General features: G+C 50.8%; 1 protein-coding gene across 6 annotated transcripts in view; it reads left to right on the top strand.

Annotated features, from left to right (window-relative positions):
* The window catches only part of aatkb (apoptosis-associated tyrosine kinase b), a 397,927-nt gene that overhangs the window by 250,836 nt on the left and 129,250 nt on the right, over positions 1–17,841 (top strand). For 4 of the 6 annotated variants that reach the window (XM_072483625.1, XM_072483631.1, XM_072483627.1 and 1 more), the window contains exon 3: positions 13,143–13,178. The exons of 1 other annotated variant lie outside the window; for it this stretch is intronic. In XM_072483625.1, coding sequence (XP_072339726.1) covers positions 13,143–13,178 — 36 coding nt within the window. Of the gene's footprint in view, positions 1–7,044; positions 7,206–13,142; positions 13,179–17,841 lie in introns of all 6 variants that reach the window. One more of the 6 variants, XM_072483629.1, reaches the window with a different exon arrangement.

Genomic DNA, 17,841 nt, shown 5'->3' with positions numbered 1-17,841 from the left:
TTGTGGGTGCAGTGTATCGAGAAGTGTTTGTGGTACAGTGTATTGAGAGGTGTTTTTAGGTACACTGTATCGAGAAGTGTTTGTGTGTACAGTGTATTGAGAAGTGGTTGTGGCTGCAGTGTATTGAGAGGTGTTTGTAGGTGCAGTTTATCGAGAGGTGTTTGTGGGTGCAGTGTATCGAGAAGTGTTTGTGGTACAGTGTATCGAGAGGTGTTTGTGGGTGCAGTTTATCGAGAGTTGTTCGTGGGTGCAGTGTATCGAGAAGTGTTTGTGTGTACAGTGTATTGAGAGGTGTTTTTAGGTACACTGTATCGAGAAGTGTTTGTGTGTACAGTGTATTGAGAGGTGTTTTTAGGTACACGGTATCGAGAAGTGTTTGTGTGTACAGTGTATTGAGAGGTGTTTTTAGGTACACTGTATCGAGAAGTGTTTGTATGTACAGTGTATTGATAGGTGTTTTTAGGTACACTGTATCGAGAAGTGTTTGTGTGTACAGTGTATTGAGAGGTGTTTTTAGGTACACTGTATCGAGAAGTGTTTGTATGTACAGTGTATTGATAGGTGTTTTTAGGTACACTGTATCGAGAAGTGTTTGTGTGTACAGTGTATTGAGAGGTGTTTTTAGGTACACGGTATCGAGAAGTGTTTGTGTGTACAGTGTATCGAGATGTGTTTGTGGGTACAGTGTATCGAGAGGTGTTTGTGGGTGCAGTGTATCGAGACGTGTTTGTGTGTACAGTGTATCGAGAGGTCTTTGTGTGTACAGTGTATCGAGAGGTCTTTGTGTGTACAGTGTATCGAGAGGTGTTTGTGGCTGCAGTGTATCGAGAGGTGTTTGTGGGTGCAGTTTATCGAGAGTTATTTGTGGGTGCAGTGTATCGAGAAGTGTTTGTGGTACAGTGTATCAAGAGGTGTTTGTGGGTGCAATTTATCGAGAGTTGTATGTGGGTGTAGTGTATCGAGAAGTGTTTGTGGTACAGTGTATCGAGAGGTGTTTTTAGGTACACTGTATTGAGAAGTGTTTGGGTGTACAGTGTATTGATAGGTGTTTTTAGGTACACTGTATCGAGAAGTGTTTTTGGGTACAATGTATCGAGAAGTGTTTATGAGTACAGTGTATTGAGAGATGTTTGTGGGTACACTGTATCGAGAAATGTTTGCGGGTACAGTGTATCGAGAAGTGTTTACGAGTACAGTGTATTGAGAGATGTTTGTGGGTACACTGTATCGAGAAGTGTTTGCGGGTACAGTGTATCGAGAAGTGTTTACGAGTACAGTGTATTGAGAGATGTTTGTGGGTACACTGTATCGAGAAGTGTTTGTGGGTACAGTGTGTTGAGAAGTGTTTTGGGGTACAATGTGTCGGGAAGTGTTTGTGAGTAGTGTATTGTTATGGGCCCGGGTTTGGAAAGCTCCAAAGTATATCATGGAGTTCACCTGACCTACAACTGTTTATCGATTTTGGTTACGATGAGCATAAGAGCCTGCCTTTCAGGTGTTATTCACAGAGGCCTTAAGCACTTTTAATCAAAAACAAGCTTTATTCTATGAATTTAGTTAACATTTTTATGAACACACACAATAAGCATTTTTATCAACTACCAACATAAATACCCCACATTGCTACAGTAGTCTATGTATCACCCTGAATAAATCCCCCCTTTAACTGTTCCAATTTAATCACAAGATCTCATAAACCAGAAACCCCCTTTCAAAGGTGTGGCCGAACACACAGCACTCTTACTATCTTTAAGACTTGGTATGGATACCTGTTTCCTTTCCAAAACAGCAGGTTTGGATTCCTTCCAGAAAACAGTTATTTCTTTTCAAGTTATCAAGTAATCTGGAAACAGCTTTTAAAATGCAGATAGAGAGACACTGCTTTATCAAACTGTGCAATACAAAACCAGTTCAAACTCAAAGCAAAAGTAGAACTCAGAGCCACAGCCCAGCTCCACCCACACAATGACATCATTGAAGCCATGTGATAAGACGAAAACATTTCTTAAAAGGAAACTCCCATGACAGTATTAAGAAGTGTTTGTGGGAACAGTGTGTCGAAATGTGTTTGTGGGTACTCTGTACCGAGAAGTGTTTGCAGTACATTGTACTGAGAAGTGTTTGTGGATACAGTACATCAAGCAGTGTTGTGGGTATGGTGTATCGAGCAGTGTTTGTGGATACAGTACATCAAGCAGTGTTGTGGGTATGGTGTATCGGGCAGTGTTTGTGGGTACAGTGTATCTATCAGTGTTTGCGGGTACAAAGCATCAACACGTGTTTGAGTGTCCAGTGTATCGAGCAGTGTTTGTGGGTATAGTGTATCGAGATGTGTTTGTGGGTACAGTGTGTCGAAATGTGTTTGTGGGTACATTGTACCAAGAAGTGTTTGTCGATATGGTGTTTCAAGAGGTGTTTTGGGGTACACTGTATCAAGATGTGTTTGTGGTACAGTATATTGAGAGGCGTTTGCGAGTACAGTGTATTGAGAGATATTTGTTGGTACACTGTTTTGAGAACATAGAACTTACAGTGCAGAAGGATTACATTCGGCCCATCAAGTCTGCACCAACCCACTTAAACCCTCATTTCCACTCTACCCCCGTAACCCAATAACCCCTCCTAACCTTTTTTGGTCACTAAGGGCAATTTATCATGGCCAATCCATCTAACCTGCACATCTTTGGACTATGGGAGGAACCCAGAGCACCCGGAGGAAACCCACGCAGACACGGGGAGAACGTGCAGACTCCGCACAGACGGTGACCCAGCAGGGAATCAAACCTGGGACCCTGGCGCTGTGAAGCAACAGTGCTAATCACTTGTGCTACCGTGCTGCCCTGCCCTGAAGTGTTTGTTGGTACAGTGTATCGGGCAGTGTTTCTGGGTACAGTGTATCGAGAAGTGTTTGTTGGTACAGTGTATCGAGCAGTGTTTCTGGATACAGTGTATTGAGAAGTGTTTGTAGTACAGTGTATCGAGAGGCGTTTGCGAGTACAGTGTATTGAGAGATGTTTGTTGGTACACTGTATCGAGAAGTGTTCGTTGGTACAGTGTATCAAGCAGTGTTTCTGGGTACAGTGTATCGAGTACTGTTTGCGGATTCATTGTGTTGAAAGGTGTTTGCGGGTACAGTGTATCGAGAAATGTTTGTGGGTACTGTGTATCGAGAAATGTTTGTGGATACAGTGTATTAAGAAATGTTTGTGGGTACAGTGTATCGAGAAGAGTTTGTGGGTACAGTGTATCGGGAAGTGTTTGTGGTTACAGTGTATCGAGAAGTGTTTGTGGGTACAGTGTATTGAGAAGTGTTAGTGGGTACAGTGTATCGAGAAGTGTTTGCGGGTACAGTGTATTGAGAAGTGTTTGTGGGTACAGTATATTGAGTAGTGTTTGTGGGTACAGTATATTGAGAAGTGTTTGCAGGTATAGAGTATTGAGAAGTGTTTGTGGGTACAGTGTATTGAGTAGTGTTTGTGGGTACAGTATATTGAGAAATGTTTGTGGGTACAGTGTATTGAGAAGTGTTTGCAGGTATAGAGTATTGAGACGTGTTTGTGGGTACATTATATTGAGTAGTGTTTGTGGGTACAGTATATTGAGAAGTGTTTGTGGGTACAGTATATTGAGTGGTGTCTGTGGGCACAGTGTATTGAGTAGTGTTTGTGGGTACATTGTATTGAAACGTTTTTGTGGGTACAATGTATCGAGAAGTGTTTGTGGGTACTGTGTATAGAGTTGTGTTTGCGGGTACAGTGCATCGAGACATGTTGAGCATACAGTGTATCGAGAAGTGTTTCTGGGTTACAGTATGCCCAAAGTGTTTCAGGATATTGTGTATCGAGAAGTGTTTGTGGGTACAGTGTATTGAGAAGTGTTAGTGGGTACAGTGTATCGAGAAGTGTTTGTGGGTGCAGTGTATTGAAAAGTGTTAGTGGGTACACTCTATCGAGAAATGTTTGTGGGTATAGCGTATCGAGAGGTGTTTGCGTGAACAGTGTATTGAGAGATGTTTGTGGATACAGTGTATTGAGAGGTGTTTGTGGGTACAGTGTATCGAGCAGTGTCTGTGGGTACATTGTACCGAGAAGTGTTTGTGGGTACAGTGTATCAAGCAGTGTTTGTAGGTATGGTGTATAGAGTAGCATTTGTTGGTACACTATCAATCAGTGTTTGTGGATACATTGGATCAATCAGTGTTTGCGGGTACAGTGTATCGAGATGTGTCTGCGGGTACAGTGTATCAAGACGTTTTGAGTGTACAGTGTATCGAGATTTGTTTGAGTATACAGTGTATAGAGGTGTGTTTGTGGGTACAGTGTTTTGAGGTGTGTTTGCAGGTACAGTGTATCAAGATGTTTTAGGTGTATGGTGTATAGGGGTATGTTTGTGGGTGCAGTGTATCGAGATGTGTTTGTGGGTACAGTGTATCGAGGTGTGTTTGTGGGTACAGTGTATCGAGATGTGTTTGAGTGTACAGTGCATAGAGGTGTGTTTGTGGGTACAGTGTATCGAGACATGTTGAGTGTACAGTGTATCGAGACGTGTTGAGTGTACAGTGTATCGAGATGTGTTTGCGGGTACAGTGTATCGAGACATGTTGAGTGTACAGTGTATCGAGACATGTTGAGTGTACAGTGTATCGAGATGTGTTTGTGGGTGGAGTGTATGCAGGTGTGTTTGCGGGTACAGTGCATCGAGATGTGTTGAGTGTAGAGTGTATCAAGCCGTGTTGAGTGTACAGTGTATCGAGAAGTGTTGAGTGTACAGTGTATCGAGACGTGTTGAGTGTACAGTGTATCAAGCCGTGTTGAGTGTACAGTGTATCGAGACGTGTTGAGTGTACAGTGTATCGAGATGTGTTGAGTGTACAGTGTATCAAGCCGTGTTGAGTGTACAGTGTATCAAGCCGTGTTGAGTGTACAGCGTATCAAGCCGTGTTGAGTGTACAGTGTATCGAGACGTGTTGAGTGTACAGTGTATCGAGACGTGTTGAGTGTACAGTGTATCGAGACGTGTTGAGTGTACAGTGTATCGAGAAGTGTTTGCAGTTGCTGACTTGACACATTTACAGTTTCTTATTGGTACACTGACAACCTGTGCCAAAGACTGTCAATAAGCTGCCTGCTCTACACATTACTCGTCAGCGAATTTTCAGTCATTTAGCAGGCCCTGAAGGGCAGATGCCCGAGAAATAGTTGACATTTTCCTGAGGGAGAGAGACAAAGAAATAGAATGAATGAAAATCTGATGTACTTCCTGATATAAAAATAGAAAATACTGGAAAAACTCAGCCTTTCTGGCACCATCTGTGGAGAGAGAGATAAACATAATTAACCTATTAAGTTTTTGTGATTCTTCTTCAGGGCTCAAAACATTAACTCTGTTTCTCCCCTCTGTTCGTTTAAAATTGCCCGCAATTATTTTTGGAAAATGGGTAAATATTTAGAGGTTAATGTTTCTGGACTCTGTACGAGCTGGAAGCCCGGGCGGAGGGGGGGAAACAACTCCGCCAATGCTGGATAAATGTTAAAGGGTTTCCCGCCTTGCGTGAGAGGTGAAAGGTTTGCATCTCTGGCTCATTAGCTGACCCTGAAGCTTCTGCTAGAAGGATACACAAATGCAGCCTGATGAGGCTTTGCCTTGTGGATTGCGTCCAAGGTGAAATCAGGAACGCAGAGGTGTTGAGGGCGGACATGAACCCGAAATGCTCTGTTCCAATGCCACCACTCCTCATAAACCCGGCTACATGCACTTTTCTAATTTGTTCCACCCGATTTTTAAAAAAACAGAAAGAACTTACATTGATATAGCACCTTCCGTAACTTCTTGGTGTCCCAAAGATTTGGGTGGCACAGTGGCTAGCACTGTCGCTTCACAGCTCCAAGGACCCGGGTTCGATTCCCGGCTTGGGTCACTGTCTGTGTGGAGTTTGCACATTCTCCCCATGTCTTTCCTCCGGGTGCTCCGGTTTCCTCCCACAAGTCCCGAAAGACGTGCTGTTAGGTGAATTGGACGTTCTGAATTCTCCCTCAGTGTACCCGAACAGGCGCCAGAATGTGGCGACTAGGGGCTTTTCACAGTAACTTAATTGCAGTGTTAATGTAAGCCTACTTGTGACACTAATAAAGATTATTATTACTAAGTGCTTCACGGCCAAGAAGCGTTTTCGTTGAAATGTAGCCACTGGTGCAATGTAGGAAATATGGCAGCCAAAGAGCTAAAGGCCTGAGAAACAGGCTTTCTTTCCCTGTAATGTTGGTTGAGGGATCCCGAGAAGGCTCCAAAGAAACCAATGTACCTGTCAAAACCATTTCATTTTAAAGTGCAGACAAAGGGGGATAATCATCGGCCCTGCATGGATGCACAAATTTGCTGGTAGCTGGCAGAGCAATGTTTTAATCAATGTACTGTCTCAGGTTGTACATGGATCACACCCAAGCTGTATCACTTCACCTGGCATCGGGTTCATTGGGAGATTTGTGTTACATTTTCAGAAAAATGAAATGTATCAGATGCAATTAATACATCTCGCTAATTGGGAAAATGAACCTACGTCAGACGATTTCCAGATCATTTTTCCAATCGTATCTTTTGATGATAACATTATGTCTCAGGAAGTAATATCTTTTTTGTACTTAAGGCTATCTCAGGGGAACTATTTGACTTGCATAGCTGGCAAGTTGCTTTAACTCACTGCTGCATTTGTCTCCCTTTTTATTTATTTCTTGCCGATCAATGCTGCTACCTTTTTGTTTTGTTGTTGGATGCTATTTGTCCAGTTCATTCACAGGAACCCGTAAGTACGGGCGCCTTGCTAAATAAAACATCCAGTGAGTTTAAATGTGACACATCCCTGAGGCGTGCAGTGATCTATTCCCTCGTCGGGAGGAGGTAAACATACAGGTTGGTTAGACGTCAGTTCAAGTGAGCCATCCTGCCTGGCAGGTGTTGAAGTCTTTTGTGCTTTCAGTCTGAATGAAGCATTAAGTAGCACGAGACCGAGTGGCTGCCAAACTAACGTTTACAAATTGTGTTCAACAGATGTTCCAGGATGTTGGCTGTGCGCTGTGAGAAAGCTGTAAAGGGTAGCCAGCACTGCAGTAGTTAAGACGCATCTATTATTGTTAGCCCAGCAATTGCCATCGTCTACATAATGGTCCATCATTTTTAATCGTTCTGTCGGGCAGGATTTAAGAGTACAGGTTTGTGGTTCCTTCACTAACTGGTAGTAGATGAGCTGCAAGTCTGTTCTGAATAATCTGTTCTTGGCTGGGCCAGTGTCCGGCCCACAAGTGGTGATGTTGCTGATCTTGTGGACAGGGTCAGCTGCGACTGCCTTTCCGCCCGACAGCTGAAAGTGTCCAGCGTCTACAGGTGAATAATGCCCACTTTACACATGACAACAGAGGCCAGTTGATGTCTGAGGAGTTTGTCGGCCAGCTGGGAAGTCAATGCTTGCAGAAAACGAGTGCGAAGGAAGCTATAAGAATAGAACACACCAGTAAACAAAGTAAAAATGTGGTAGGGAAAGGCACCAAACGGGACAGGAACCAGGACAATATCGCTGACTTACAAATGACACATTGGGTATCAGGATTCGGAGCCTGTTCTGCCATTCTATCACATTATGCCTGATTTGTGTTTCAATTCCATCTCGCCTCAGCCTTCCTCCAACTTTCCATTCCTATCTTAAAACATCTACGTTTAAAGCGAATGCTTAGGTGGAGTTGTGGACTTATAGGGATAGAGTGGAGGGGGGGGGGGATGCGGGAATTAGCCTAGGTAGGGTGCTCTTTCAGAGGGTCCGATGGGCCGAATGGCCCTCCCGTCTGCACTGTAGGAACTCCATGGTTCTATGAACTTGTGCAGAAGTATGAGTCACGCGCAGCTTTGCCACAGCTGAGCAGCCGGGGATTGACACACCCTTGTGCTGTGTGTAGGCCAAGACCACTGCTGTGTAACCCAGTCATTTCTTCAATGACATCAGCACACACGCAATGGCACAGTGAAATAATTGTTTGTGAAATCTGCTCGAGCCTCAGCTGCATAATTAGATGTTTTCCAAGGTTTAACTTTGTTAATCTTTTCCCAGTGATTATTGTTTAGTGTCAGATCCATAAGTTGGCAGCACATTACTTTTCAAAATGCCTTCCAAGGGGCATATTAGCATCCGAGTTTACAGAATTGTGAGTCAGAGACCCATAATTTAAAGCTATTCGCAACTGTAATAAATGTCAGCATTAGCTTGAATCTAAACTGGCCCAAAAAGGTACAATAAATATAGTCTTTTACTATTAAAAAGGGAAACGGGAGTGTTGGAATTCAAAAAGCTAAGTGCGGGGGAGTAGAGGCCCAATTTTATTTTTTTTCTTTATTCATTCAAAAGCTGCAAACCTCCACTCTACCAGGAGTAGGGAAGGAAGTATTCACGCAGAGCTACCAGCTGCAGTGCAGCTCACTGGATTGTCAGAAGCAAGACCTCTCTCCACAAAGCAGAACAGACTGTCCAGCTTGTTAAGTAGTTTTTAAGGGCACGAGTGAAGGGATGTTTTACAAATAATTGTCAGGCGTCATACAACCCAATGTTCGCAATGGCAATTCCATCATTCTAACCATCACAAAGATAGAACCATTGTCTTAAATTTACTTTTTTTAAATAAATTTAGTGTACCCAATTCTTTTTTTTCCAATTTAGGGGCAATTTAGCGTGGCCAATCCACCTACCCTGCACATCTTTGGGGCAGTGGGGATGAGACCCAAGCAGACACGGGGAGAATGTGCAAACTCCACACGGACAGTGACCCAGGGCCGGGATCGAACCCGGGTCCTCAGCGCCATGAGGCAGCGTCACCGTGCCGTCTATAGTCTTAAATTTACACGGTGTTGCAATTAAATTTTTTTTAAAAAATTATTGTTCATGGTCCTAAATAATCAATTTTCAGCAATCTACACATCGAGGCACTCATCCCCCCCCCCCCCAATAATTTAGTATTTTAATGACTGCTCCCTGAAGCAATGTGAAGGTCACGCAATTTGAATTTTCATTCTGCTCCTTGTGTGTTTGGTGGACTGCGTTCGTTCGGGCACCTCTCCAACGTCACCTCAATTAGCTTTCATCGTCCATCATCAGCTGCCCGTGTGAGATAGAAAATAAACCAGGTCTTCATCAAAATATCCACACGTGTCTGCTCATGCATAACCCCAGGAGAAAGAAACCCACAGCAAAGTCCAAGCTGAGAACTAGTCCTCTGAGTCAGACAGTGTAGAAGGACAGTGTACAGTGGCCTGTACATGCATGAATCAATTCAATGTTGAAAGAGAAAGCTGAAAATATGAGATAAAAACAGAACGGATTGGAATTGTCCAGCAGACCCAACAGTGCCTGGGTGAAAGGAAGGCCAACCTAATTGCATCTAAACTTTCATGAGATCTGACATTGAAAGATGAACCTCTCTTTCCCTCCAATCCAATCCAGTGTGTGTATCTAACTTTTTCTGACAAAGATAAGCTTCCCCGCTGTCCAGTACAAACTCATCTGCATCAATCATCTTCATAGCCTCTTTGTCATAGTTCCATCTTTGGATATGGAACAGAATCTGTCCGTGCCTCTCGTGTGGCTGACTGGGAATGAGTTTGCGCTGGGAGGAAATCACATCCTTTTTATGCATCTGTCAGTTTTCTGTGCAGATTTATCAAGTGGATAATATTTATTTGTGGGTTTTAAACTATCATGGTAGGTTTACAGGACAGGCAAGAAGGCGTGAGGATGTGGCAGTTTAATGTGTGTGTGTGTGTGTGTGTGGAGAACTGCAAATAGAGGAGGAGAGCGATTTATAAGAATTGGCCAGAGAAATTGAAGAAATTCCACGGAGAAATTGTAAGGAGAGAGAGTGAGAAATATTGATTGTCCATTTAGAATACTATAGTTGATCATTGTCACTCTACACTTTGTGTTCAGTTCCTTTCTTTTGCATTCTTTAGTTCTGTTATTGTTGCTCCTTTCCTTTATGTTCTCACATTTTGATAAGCACTCCATTGTGGGGCTGCATCCTTTAGCTACTAATGAGTTTGCGAGTCATCAAATAGAGCTTTCACCTGTGCCGCCACCCCTCCCACACACCCCGCACTCCTCCCCGACACACATCCCTGCACTGCACCCCTACACACACCCCGCACTCCTCCCCAATGCACACCCCTGCACTCCTCCCCAATGCACACCCCTGTACTGCTCCCCAATGCACACCCCTGCACTCCTCCCCAACGCACACACCTGCACTGCTCCCCTACACACACCCCGCACTCCTCCCCAATGCACACCCCTGCACTGCTCCCAATGCACACCCCTGCACTGCTCCCCAATGCACACCCCTGCACTCCTCCCCAATGCACACCCCCCGCACTCCTCCCCAATGCACACCCCTGCACTGCTCCCCTACACACACCCCTGCACTCCTCCCCAATGCACACCCCTACACTGCTCCCCAATGCACACCCATGCACTGCTCCACAATGCACACCCCTGCACTGCTCCACAATGCACACTCCTGCACTCCTCCCCAATGCACACCCCTGCACTGCTCCCCAATGCACACCCCTGCACTGCTCCCCAATGCACACCCCTGCACTGCTCCCCAATGCACATCCCTGCGCTGCTCCTCTACACCTACCGCTACACACCTCCCAATGCACACCCCTGCACTGCTCCCCAATGCACACCCCTGCACTGCTCCCCAATGCACACCCCTGCACTCCTCTCCAATGCACACCCCTGCACCCCTCCCCAATGCACAAACCTGCACTCCTCCCAATGCACCCCCCTCCCCAATGCACACCCCTGCACCTAGTATGCACGATTCCGCTGAGGCAATTTGCTTCCCAAAGTGAAACTTGCCGCTTGCCCTTGCCAGCACAGCTGATTTGCTGGTTGAGAGTCCCCTGCTTTGGTCCTGGTGTGCACTACTTGCTCAGTCTCATGTAAAATAAAGTCTATTGGCCACCATTTTCTCCCTGTAATAACACCTGCCGAACACTTAAACTAAAAGAGGAACTCAGAGGGCCAAGGCAGGGGAGAGCAGTGTGGTGCCGCTTGTTACCTCAATGGTGCAGTGGGTCACTCTGGGCCATCCATCGCTTGCATTTGCACATTGCAACTATCTTGAAAAGAGAAAAAACACTATCAAAGTAAGGAAGGATTGGGGGTAAATTCTGCCACAGTCCCTGTGCCGTTCCTGTATTTGTAATGGGCAGTTTCCTCATTAGTCCTGTTAGCTGAAATCGCTCGACATCATGGCAACAGCAACATTGCAAAGAACAGAAAATTGGGATCTAATATTTGAAAACTGACTCGTATCTGGTTTTCTCTGGCCCTGCTGTGATATTTTGGTTTTTCGCAATCCCATCTATGCCATGGAGGGCAACCTTTCGTGTTCATCAAGTTGAAGGACAGTGAGAATGAAGCGATGGAATCCAGGACCGTCACCCATCCAGTTGTGGACAAAGTTGTCCAAGTTTTGAGCGAGCTGCCCGGAAAATTAGAAAAAGAAATTGAAAGCTTGATCCCAAAAGTCCCACGTTTGACACAAAATTGACGTTCATTAATATAATAATAATAATTGCTTATTGTCACGAGTAGGCTTCAATGAAGTTACTGTGAAAAGCCCCTAGTCGCCACATTTTGGTGCCTGTTAGGGGGGGCTGGAACGGGAATTGAACCCGCGCTGCTGGCCTTGTTCTGCATTACAAGCCAGCTGTCTTAGCCCACTGTGCTGAACCAGCCCCTATATTACCAGCAGTAATATGAAGTCACTGCTGTGCTTGTTGTCTGAGAGATAATGAGGGTCATTCTCATTTCTCACTAACCAAAGTGTCATAAGCCATGGTTCACGGACTGGCTCTATGCAGCTTAATATGATCACATCAGCTTCTTTGCAACGGATAATCGTGCAGGACAGAGACCACACAAGCCAATCCGGCTATCCGAATGATCCAGATCCCTTGTACCACCTCCCTCCTGGAAGCTACTATTGAACTTTGCTTCCACCACCTTCCAGATGGTGTTATCCCAGATCATAGCTCATTGAGTAACAAATCATCTCCCCTCCAATTTCCTAAGTCTGTCTCCACGGGTAACTCCAGCTAATGGAAAGAGTTTCTCTCTGCTCTCTAAAATCCCCCGATCATTTTGAACAACTCTATTTATTCTCCCCTAAACCGCCTCCACTGTGAACAGAACAATCCATCGAACCATAGAATCCTCACAATGCAGAAGGAGGCCAGTTGGCCCGTCGAGTCTGCACCGACCCACTAAAAGAGGACCCTACCCAGCCCCAAACACCCCCCGCCCACTCCATCTTCACAACCCCACCTAACCTGCATGCTCAGGGGAAATCTGGCATGGCCAATCCACTTAACCTGCACTTCTTTGGGACTGTGGGAGGAAACAAACGCAGGCTCAGGGAGATAGTGCAAGCTCCACACAGACAGTTTACCCGAGGCCGGAATCGAACCCGAGTCCCTGGCGATGTGAGGCCGCGGTGCCAACCACTGTGCCGCCCAGGCTCTCCAGTCTCCCCACATAACTGAAGACCCATCACCCCTGGCACCATTCCAATAAATCTCCTCCGCACCTTCTCCAGAGCCTTGAGGTCCTTTGTAAACTGTGATGTCCAGAAGAGGACTCGGCACTCTAACTGAGGGCCGAATATCAGTCCTTATTAGAGAGGGCCGGCTTGAAGGAGACTGAACAAATGTCAATCCCAATGAAATGTCAATGCTGGATTCTAAAACTCTTACCGCTCCTTAAGCTGGCCATGGACGTGCAATGATTGTAAAACTAGGAGCCATATTTTTGGTAAGTCACCCTGATCAGAATATACCTTATGTATTGTCCCAGAACATGCTGCTCATTACAAATACAGTGGCACAGCATCGAATGAGGTGGCCTCACAAAATGTCACCAGCCGCCTCGAGCCTTTCCAATTGGTCCCCCGCACGTAGACAAGGACATTTCCCAGGCTTCAGCCGCGCACACGTGTGCAGTTGCAATCGTTCGGAAGGTTAGCGGTTAAGACTCACAATATCTTCAAAAATCGATGCATTGTCTGCCTCAAAATTTCATCTCTTCATCTTCATTCCCACAGGAACCGATTTCTCCAGTCAAAAATTTCAGCCAAAAGGTAGGAGAGCTCGGAGCGTGCAGAATGGCAAAGACCAAAATCAATTTTGAACTCTGTGTGCCCTGCTGGATGTGTGCGTGTTGGACTTGGAGGGCGGTGGGGGGCCTTTGGGGCGGTGTGCAGATGGGGCGAAGTTTAAACGTATTTAACGGATTGCGCAATGGAGGCATTGAAACATTGAGTACATTTGCTGTAGTGAGGCCTATAAATGGGTTAGATCATGATGGCAGAAGTGCTGTGAGTTACTTCAATTCTCAGCAGTATAATTCTGTGCCCCAGCGTCTCCCTATCATACATCAAAGTGGGGTGAAACGTGTGTTGACAGCTTAGGAACCTGCATCAGCTATTCCTCTTTGGTGGGCCACCTCAATGGTTATGGTCAGCACTGTTTTTTTTTACAAAGCTCCAACTAATGGTGAGTTCTTCTCCCCAAAGCTGCGGGAACGCCACTCTATCCCTGGAATTTGAGCCATGCCAGCATTCAACACCAGCGATGGAACCCTTTCTGAGTGTAGTGTGCTGCTTGTATATTTTACCATCTTTGGGCATCTTAACAAGTGTCCACTTTCTCGAGGTTCATTGAATGTGCCTTAACAACATTTTTTTTTGGAAGTGAAGAGTGTTTTCGGAACTTGCAAGTGTTGCAAAATTGAGTGTCTTTCAAAGAATTGAAGTTTTGCACCAATAATGAGCCGCCCCATGTAGATATCTGTCCAGTCAACATTTCATTCAGTTCAATAACACTTGTCTGTATAAAATTTGCATCTGGTGGGTGAGCCAATCAGGTCAGAGTGTTTGGCGATTACGAACAGGACAATTATAGATGTTAATAATGGATCATTCTTCACTGAAAGTGGAAGCAACCTTGGACTGAATTTAGTAAAAGGACTTGGGAAATTTGGAGAAAAGCTTCATTATCTGCCAAAGTAACCTACAAACCAGTGTGTACTGGAGCTTGTTTTCACTGGCTCTTGTTGACCAACGAAATAACCCAGGGCTGGAATCTCCCGGAGTGGCGTCTGCGTTTGGTGGTGGGTGCAGACCAGGGAGACCTGGGAGTGATTCCAGCTGGGCTGGCTGGCCACGGACAGACATGTGCTGCTCAGATCATTAAATGTGGAACTCAGCAATTCTCAGGGCATGACTGACAGGAGGCCACGGACCCATCACAGGGTGAAAGATCCGGATGTATAAGAAAAGAGCAGCCGGACACCCTTCTCTGTCCCTCCCCGGACACCCTGCACTGCCCCCACCCCACCCCCGGACACCCTGCACCGTCCCTCCCCGGACACCCTGCACCGTCCCTCCCCGGACACCCTGCACTACCCCCACCCCACCCCCGGACACCCTGCACTGTCTCCCAGCCCCATCCCATCCCGTCCCCCCCACCTCAGCCCACACACCCTGCACCGTCCCATCCCTTCCCGGGCACTCTCCCCGGGCACTCTCCCTCCGCAGGCACTCTCCCCGGGCACCCTGCACCGTCCTGTCCCCCCCCCCCCCCCCTCCCGGACACCCTGCAGTCTCCCTCGCCCCTGGACACCCTGAATCCTTGCACCCCGGGCACTCTCCCCGGGCACCCTGCACCGTCCCGTCCCCCCCTCCCGGACACCCTGAACTCTCCCTCACCCCCCGGACACCCTGCACCGTCCCTCCCCGGACACCCTGAACAGTCCCTCCCCGGACACTCTCCCCGGGCAACCTGCACCGTCCCTCCCCGGACACCCTGCACCATCCCTCCCCGGGCACCCTGCACCGTCTCTCCCCGGACACCCTGCACCGTCCCTCCCCGGGCATCCTGCACCGTCCCTCCCCGGACACCCTGCACCGTCTCTCCCCGGACACCCTGCACCGACCCTCCCCGGTCAACGTGCACCGTCGCTCCACGGACAGACGTCCCTCCCAGGACACCCTCCCCGGACACCATCCCCGGACAACCTGCACCGTCCCTCCCCGGACACCCTGCACCGTCCATCCCCGGACACCCTGCACCGTCCCTCCCCGGACACCCTTCCCGGACACCCTGCACCGTCCCCCCCCCCCCCCCCCCGGACACCCTGCACGTCCCCCCCCGGGCACCCTGCACCGTCCCTCCCCGGACATCCCTTCCCGGGCACCCTGCACCGTCCCTCCCTGAGCACCCTGCACCGTCCCTCCCCGGACACCCTGCACCGTCCCTCCCCGGGCACCTTGCACCGTCCCTCCCCGGACACCCTGCACCGTCCCGTCCCGTCCCCTCCCGGACACCCTGCACTCTCCCTCCCCCCCGGACACCCTGCACCGTCCCTCCCCGGGCACCCTCCCCGGGCAACCTGCAATGTCCCTCCCCGGGCACCCTCCCCGGGCACCCAGCACCATCCCTCCCCGGGCACCCTGCACCGTCTCTCCCCGGACACCCTGCACCGTCCCTCCCCGGTCAACGTGCACCGTCGCTCCACGGACAGACGTCCCTCCCGGGACACCCTCCCCGGACACCCTCCCCGGACACCCTGCACTGTCCCTCCCCGGACACCCTGCACTGTCCCTCCCCGGACACCCTGCACCGTCCATCCCCGGACACCCTGCACCGTCCCTCCCCGGACACCCTTCCCGGACACCCTGCACCGTCGTCCCCCCCGGACACCCTGCACGTCCCCCCCCGGTAACCCTGCACCGTCCCTCCCCGGACACCCTTCCCGGACTCCCTGCACCGTCCCTCCCCTGTCATCCTGCACCGTCCCTCCCCTGTCATCCTGCACCCTCCCTCCCCGGGCATCCTGCACCCTCCCTCCCCAGGCACCCTGCACTGTCCCTCCCTGGACACCCTGCACCGTCCACCCCCAGGACACCCTGCACCGTACCCCCCCCCGGGCACCCTGCACCGCCCCCCCCCCGGCACCCTGCACCGCCCCCCCCCCCCCCCCCCGGACACCCTGCACCGTCCCCGTCTCTCGGGCACCCTGCACCGTCACTCCCCGGACACCCTGCACCGTCCCTCCCCGGACACCCTGGACGGTCCCTCCCCGGATACCCTGGACGCCCCCCCCCCCCCCCCCCTCCCGGACATCCTGCACCGTCCCCCCCGGGCACCCTGCACCGTCCCTCCCCGGGCACCCTGCACCGTCCCTCCACGGACACCCTGCACCGTCCCTCCCCGGGCACCCTGCACCGTCCCTCCCCGGGCACCCTGCACCGTCCCCCCCCGGGCACCCTGCACCGTCCCTCCCCGGACACCCTGCACTGCCCCCCCTCCCCGGGCACCCTGCACCCTCCCTACCCGGCCACCCTGCACTGTCCCTCCTCGGACACACTGCACCATCCCTCCCCGGGCACCCTGCACCGTCCCATCCCGGGCACACTGCACCGTCCCTCCCCGGACACCCTGCACCGTCTCTCCCCAGACACCCTCCCCGGACACCGAGCACCGTCCCTTCCCGGGCACACTGCACCGTCCCTTCCCGGGCACCCTGCACCGTCCCTTCCCGGGCACCCTGCACCGTCCCTCCCCGGACACCCTGCACTGCCCCCCCTCCCCGGGCACCCTGCACCCTCCCTACCCGGCCACCCTGCACTGTCCCTCCTCGGACACACTGCACCATCCCTCCCCGGGCACCCGGCACTGTCCCTTCCCGGGCACGCTGCACCGTCCCTTCCCGGGCACCCTGCACCGTCCCTCCCCGGACACCCTGCACAATCCCTCCCCGGACACCCTGCACCATCCCTCCCTGCACTGCCCCCCTCCCCGGTCACCCTGCACCCTCCCTCCCCGGGCACCCTGCACCGTCCCTTCCCGGGCACCCTGCACCGTCCCTCCCCGGGCACCCTGCACCGTCCCTCCCCGGGCAACCTGCACCGTCCCCGTCCCTCCCACGGGCACCCTGCACAGTATCTCCCCAGACACCCTGCACCGTCCCCCCCCCCCAGGCACCCTGCACAGACCCCCCCCTCCCCCCCCCCCCCCGGCACCCTGCACAGTCCCTCCCCGGACACCCTGCACCGTCCCTCCCCGGACACCCTGCACCGTCCCCCCCGGACACCCTGCACTGCCCCCCCTCCCCGGACACCCTGCACCGTCCCTCCCCGGGCAAACTGCACCGTCCCCGTCCCTCCCCCGGACACCCTGCACAGTATCTCCCCGGACACCCTGCACCGTCCCTCCCCAGACACCCTGCACCGTCCACCCCCCGGGCACCCTGCACAGTCCCTCCCCGGACACCCTGCCCCCCCCCCCCCCCGGCACCCTGCACAGTCCCTCCCCGGACACACTGCACCGTCCCTCCCTGGACACCCAACACCGTCCCTCCCCGGACACCCTGCACCGTCTCTCCCCGGACACCCTGCACCGTCTCTCCCCAGGCACTCTGCACCGTCCCTCCCCGGGCACCCTGCACCGTCCCTCCCCGGACACCCTGCACCGTCCCTCCCCGGACACCCTGCACCGTCTCTCCCCGGACACCCTGCACCGTCTCTCCCCAGGCACTCTGCACCGTCCCTCCCCGGGCACCCTGCACCGTCCCTCCCCGGACACCCTGCACCGTCTCTCCCCAGGCACTCTGCACCGTCTCTCCCCTGGCACTCTGCACCGTCTCTCCCCAGGCACTCTGCACCATACCTCCACAGGCACTCTGCACCGTCTCTCCCCAGACATCCAGTCACTGCTCCAACGTTCCTCGCTAGCCCTTCC

This window comes from Scyliorhinus torazame, chromosome 18 (genome assembly GCF_047496885.1).
Source record: "Scyliorhinus torazame isolate Kashiwa2021f chromosome 18, sScyTor2.1, whole genome shotgun sequence".
Taxonomy (NCBI): domain Eukaryota; kingdom Metazoa; phylum Chordata; class Chondrichthyes; order Carcharhiniformes; family Scyliorhinidae; genus Scyliorhinus; species Scyliorhinus torazame.
This window is presented reverse-complemented; position numbering and strand designations above follow the sequence as displayed.